We start from the raw sequence: 5,860 nt of genomic DNA, 5'->3' as shown, positions 1-5,860 counted from the left end.
TATATATATTGGGACATGAGGGGAATATATAATATAATGTAAAATTAGCATGTTATGCATGTACATGAGGTGAGAATTCGCTAGAGATGGTGAATTTAAAAGAGCATAAATACATAAATATATTTTTTAACTTGCCCCCAGTTGTCATGACATTTATGTTCACCAACTTTAGATGTGTGTACAAGTAAACACTCAAATTTATATAAAATTGAATTAGACACATACATTTTAAATTATGTGACATAATACATATAGGACGACATGTAGGATGCAAATTGGTCACGTAAGACATCGCATAGGACGCATGCATATGTCTACTTGTTTAATTTTTTACAAGTTTAAGTGTCTACTGTGCACATCCAATATATATTGAAGACCATAGATACCAACTGAAATCATGTTAAAAGTGCATGTTTATTTTCTATTATGCCATTTAGAAATAGAGATATTATGCGATTTAGAAATAGAGTTGGGTGACTTACAGCTCCAGAAATAGAAGAAATGGAGATGGAGAAGGAGAAGAGGATGATCATGAGATGGAACCACATTTGGTTAACTTGTGCTACTCCCATGGCAGGTTCTTTTGCTCTCCTTCTGTCTATAGTTACTAGTTGTTTCTTTCTCTAGAACTGATAATTAAGTGAGAGATAAAGGAAAATATGATGTGGAGATAGTAGGAGTGATTGTATGATATACATATAGTTTATTTATATTAATGGATCAATGTTGTTTAGAGGGGAGAATATTATTATATTATATGGTATTTGAATTAAGTGGATGACTAAAGTAAGAAGTGTGCTTCATGGCGGCTATTAGCTTGAACTGCAAATTGGATGAAAATAAATTAAGAAAAGTATGACTCGTGACTCATGGCGGCTCCACCATTCTGCAAGTTGTATACATGATTTCGGGATGTTGGTGGATCCAACTATTATATTGCTCTATTATTGACTTCATATCTCATATCTGAATTAATATTTTCTCCCCAACATAATTTCTTGTATAAAAGTTTTTTAAAAAATATAATAATTAGCCTTAAAAGATAATACATTTAGTTAGAATTTTTTTTAAAAAGTTAAGCCGATAAAATTTAAATTTAGAATAGGTAAAACAAGCACTTGCCTCTCGGCTTAGTTCGGAACTTCTTTTAATTAAATGAATCACTCATATTTTCTAAAGAGGAAATTTCAAAAATAGCTTAGACTGAAACACAATAAGGCTTCTTAACTATAGTTTACTTAATTACAATTTGTACATATGTTATAATGAGGAGAGAGGCGAGCGAGATTGGGAGAGGAAGAAGAGAGGCGAGCGAGATTGGGAGAGGAAGAAGAGAGACAAGCGAGATTGGAAGAGACAAGAGAGAACAGAAAGATGAAAGAGGCGAATTGTATATTGTATATCTATGAGATAATTGTATATATGTAACTGGTATAATCATATCATCTAACTTAAACTATTAAAATCACTCTTTAATTTTATATTTTTAATTATATGTTGAGAATGTCCTCCCATATACGTTGGACCGATTCTTTTTTGTATGTCCAATACATGAAAATATTCTTAATAATGAATGAAGATGAGACTCAAATTCAATACCTTTATTTGCTCTAATCTCATATTGAAAACCATCTCAATTATCATCATCAAACTTTCAAAAACAAAAAAACTTTGCTTACTTAATTATATTTTCAATAAAAGCAAAATTGAATTAATATCAATCGTGACAAATTAAAGAACGCACATCAATGCTAATAATGTGGTTATAGTATGGATCAGGAGTGTCAAAACAATTCTTAAAACCGACGAAATCGAACCTAACCCAATCAATTATTAATTTTTAAAACTAAAATTGCAGGGTTTTAATGTATATTTATAATCATATTAGGATAAGTTCTTTATTATATATAAAAAAAAATAAAAAATTTATCAAATGGTATATATATATATATATATATATATATTGTTGTTAAGTTTAAAAATAGAAAATATGAAAATTTCGACATTGTACTTTGGGCAAATTCAGATGGAAGCAATTACAAAATACCTAATCTACCATACCTTAGATGTGTATTTTTAAATTATAATATTATTGATATGACCATGTACATTTTTAGTAAATAGCCAAAGAACAAATGTCAATCAAGTGTTCAAAATTTATAAACTTTACGTTTGATATCGTTGAAATTATTTTTTAGAAAAAGTAGCATCTTGGTGGGTATATGAATGGCAAGTAGTGTCAATCATGATGTATTTGAATTCTTTCTTCCGCTAAAGGTCAAATATTTTATTTGCAATGTTCATTTACTAATATATCTTTGTAAATATAGCATAGTTTTTTTGTTTTGGTTTTACTTTGTAGCACATAATGCCTTTTAATCAACAAAATGGTGCATGCATATTTCTCTCTCATGGCGGCTTCTGAATAGATCTGATATAATATATAGTGCATGCGATAATCATTTTACGATAAAGACGAAAGTGCGCATGTTGTGGAATGACCAAAAACTTTACCTTGCAAGTCGAGTTAGCCGCCACTAGTTATAGTATTTTTCTTAAAATTTATTCTTCCACTAGACTTTTTAATTATTTATAGTGTGAATGAATATTGCCATATAATTTTTTTGACCCTACAATTCTCAATAAAATACCATACCACCCTTGTGAACTTTAATATATACAGTATAAATAAACTATCATAATATCACTCCTATATATCTCAAAAGCATTTCCCTTGAGTTCAAGTAGCCATGGGAGTAGCACAAGCTAATCAAATGTGGTTCCATCTCACGATCATCGTCTACTCCGTCTCCATTTCTTCGATTTCTAGCTCTGTAAGTCAACTTCTACACTATTGGTGAATTACTAAATTATGCGCCTAATTCTAATGTCATGTATACATTCATAATCCAAAATTCTTACTTACAATACCAAAATACCGTTGTGTTATTATTTTGGTGCAATTGTTGAATTGACGGGAAATTAATGCAGGAATTAAATTGTGTATACTCAGTTTACATTCGAACTGGGCAATTCTTTGCGTCTGGAACTGACTCAAAAATTATCTTAACTCTTTACGATGCGGATGGATATGGACTTAGAATCAAAAACCTACAAGCGTGGGGTGGGCTTATGGGCGAAGGTCACGACTACTTTGAAAGGGACAATTTGGATATGTTTACTGGTCGTGGTCCATGTTTGAATGGTCCAATCTGTAAAATGAACTTGACTTCTGATGGTACAGGGCAACACCCTGGATGGTATTGTAATTACGTTGAAGTTACTTCTACAGCAGAGCACAAACGATGCAACCAGAAGTTGTTTACCGTCGAGAGTTGGCTTGGTGCTGATGTTTTTCCAGATGGGCTAACGGCTATTAAGAACAACTGTGGCCGTAAGTCAGATGAGCAATTCTCTATTTACGATTCTCAGTCCTATCATGTTGTTGATGTAATTTAATTTGAGCTTATAGTGCTTTGTTCCCCCAGGCTCAGAATTTCTCTGTTTCTGTTTGTCTACTTTTTTCCCCTTTTCCCTTTTTCAATTCAAATACCTCACATTGTGAGTAATTTACATGTTGATCTGATATTGTATGATTTGTACATGAAGGTCAATTAGGCCAATGGCATGAGTGATACATAACTGGAAGGATAATTTCCCCTTCATAAGTATTGTGACTCGACAACATTATTTTTCTATTGCAGATAATAGACGTACGTACATAACTGGAATGGCAAGTTATAGAAATTTAAATGACATAATATATTAACCTGCCTTTTAACTTGGTCTTAAATGATATTTATATCCTCGAACTTTAGGTATGTACAAATAGACACTTAAACTTGTATAAAGTTGAATAAGTAGACACATATATCCTAATTGCATAATACAAATCAGTTCGAGTCTATCTCATGTGAATTGTCATGTAAAACGTGTGTCTACTCGTTCAACTTTATGGAATTTTAAGTGTCTACTTATGTACAATCAAAGTTGAAGGACATAAATGTCAGCTAAGGCAAAGTTAAAGAACATGTTTATATATTATGTCAATCTAAATTGATATCTTCATTGAGGAATTATCTATCCCATAACTTAGAAGAAATTATGGATACCATTGAAAAAAATAATATTGATGATAAAGTAGAAGATGATACAATACCTTTGAACAAGTTATTGTGAGAAAACACTTATTACATTTATAACTCTTCACAATTTTATGGTACAGTTCAAAAATAGAACACCGAAACTTTTGGATGCAATAAGAAAAGTTAGAGATGAGCTCCAACAAGATTAAAATTTTAGCAAAAATAGAACACAATAGAATAATGTTTCACTAAATTGTCTCAAATATATTTGTGTGTTTAACGAATTACTCCTTTTAAATTATAATATTAATGGGACCACATATTTATATAGGGGGATTCAGAAAATTTATTATCTTATTATCTTATCGAAATGAATGATTTTTTTCATTGACCCAAGTCGTGATCGGAGAAAAATATTATCTTAGAAAGGTTATTAATTAACCGAGTATTAATTTAAAAAGGGAAAAGGTTCAAAAATGCCCTTGTACTATGTGAAAAGATAAAAAAATTCCCCTCGTTTATACTTTGGTTCATTTATGCCCTTATTGCTAGAGAAATGGGCCAAAAATGCCCTTAATGAAACGGAAGTAACGACAACTTCTTAAACAATTTAATTAGTCTTAATTAACATTTTCACTTATTAGATTTTTAATTTTATTTTTTTTACCCTGACCCATTTACCATTTAACCCGGCCCACCCTTCTATTTATTCTTCTTCCAGTCATTTCTAGCTATGCTTCTTCCTCCATTTTCTCACAAGATTTAATTCTTCCTCTTTCAAAATCCTAGCCCCCTCTTCTAGATTTCTCAAATATTCTTAATTGGGTGTAACTTTCTCTTCATTTATGATGATATCGAGTTTGCTCCCGACATTTCATTGTTTATGGAATGTCTCAAGGTTCTAATTTTTCATATAGATATAAGAGCATATGCTATTGTGGAATTGCAGCAGTACTCAATTTCATATCGTGGATTCCTTCAAATTCAGGAAGAAGTCTTTTCAGGCTGCTAAGCCTGATGTAGAAAAAAAAGTTTCTTGTGAAATCTGTGGATTTCTTTTGAATTTTTTTCTCGAATGATGAAATTATTTTATCTTTCGTTACGACATTATTAAAGATGGAATAAGATGAATAGTTATCCCCCACACTCCAACTCTTAAATGATGAATTCACCTACAAAATCATATTTTTGTTGTAATTTTTCTTTACACTGTATTTTCCTTAATTTCTCACAAACAAGTCTCATTTACTCTCTAAAACATGAATTATCCAATATTAAATTATCATCGTCTCATGAGTTTTCATTAATAAATATTAGTACTAGTTAGAAGTTGATTTCTTATTTGTTTGGATGCTAAAAAACAAGTGGTATTGTTGTTGTTTCTTATTTGTTTGTATGCTGGAAAACAAATGGAATTGTTGCTGATTAGTGCCATAAAGTAGGTAATGGATTATGGTGATACAAATTTCAGAGCTGTGAATTAAAGAATGAACATTCAGTGCCCAACATCCAACCAAATGAAGGAATTATAAGTTTTAGCAATAAACCATTACACTAAAGAAGAAGATTCACTGCACATCACAACACCAAAAAAAAGCAAATACTAACAAGACCAAATGTTAAACCATTAATCTAAATAGAGGAACAAGTATTCACTTTAAACCATTACACAAAAAAAATGCAGATTCACTGCACACCAACACCAAAAACTATCAAACACAAAACAAGTTCTAGTGTCAACTGTCAACAAGACAAGTTACACCATCCAACCAATT

At 30.9% G+C, this 5,860-nt stretch overlaps 2 protein-coding genes across 2 annotated transcripts in view; one reads left to right on the top strand and one right to left on the bottom strand.

Annotated features, from left to right (window-relative positions):
- Positions 1 to 699, bottom strand: part of LOC102600894 (uncharacterized) — a 10,472-nt gene extending 9,773 nt beyond the window's left edge. The window contains exon 1 of the mRNA XM_006344525.2: positions 483 to 699. Coding sequence (XP_006344587.1) covers positions 483 to 572 — 90 coding nt within the window. The 5' untranslated portion in view covers positions 573 to 699. The remainder of the gene's footprint in view (positions 1 to 482) is intronic.
- A 1,957-nt stretch (positions 700 to 2,656) lies between these two features.
- LOC102600561 (lipoxygenase homology domain-containing protein 1-like) lies at positions 2,657 to 3,668 on the top strand. Its single transcript, XM_006344524.2, has 2 exons — positions 2,657 to 2,834; positions 2,992 to 3,668. Exons 1-2 carry the CDS (start codon positions 2,751 to 2,753, stop codon positions 3,457 to 3,459), a joined length of 552 nt encoding a protein of 183 aa, XP_006344586.1. The 5' UTR covers positions 2,657 to 2,750; the 3' UTR covers positions 3,460 to 3,668.
- Positions 3,669 to 5,860: the final 2,192 nt, after the last annotated feature.

This window comes from Solanum tuberosum, unplaced genomic scaffold (genome assembly GCF_000226075.1).
Source record: "Solanum tuberosum cultivar DM 1-3 516 R44 unplaced genomic scaffold, SolTub_3.0 scf00059, whole genome shotgun sequence".
NCBI classification, from domain to species: domain Eukaryota; kingdom Viridiplantae; phylum Streptophyta; class Magnoliopsida; order Solanales; family Solanaceae; genus Solanum; species Solanum tuberosum.
Note: the sequence above shows the minus strand (reverse complement) of the source record. Positions and strands in the feature narration are given on the sequence as shown.

What these genes read in the sequence shown, in the direction of transcription:
- LOC102600561 (XM_006344524.2), top strand. Translation starts at nt 2,751, where the DNA reads ATGGGAGTAGCACAAGCTAATCAAATGTGGTTCCATCTCACGATCATC. An exon ending in TTTCTTCGATTTCTAGCTCT is followed by an intron (nt 2,835 to 2,991) that starts GTAAGTCAACTT and finishes AAATTAATGCAG; the next exon opens with GAATTAAATTGTGTATACTC.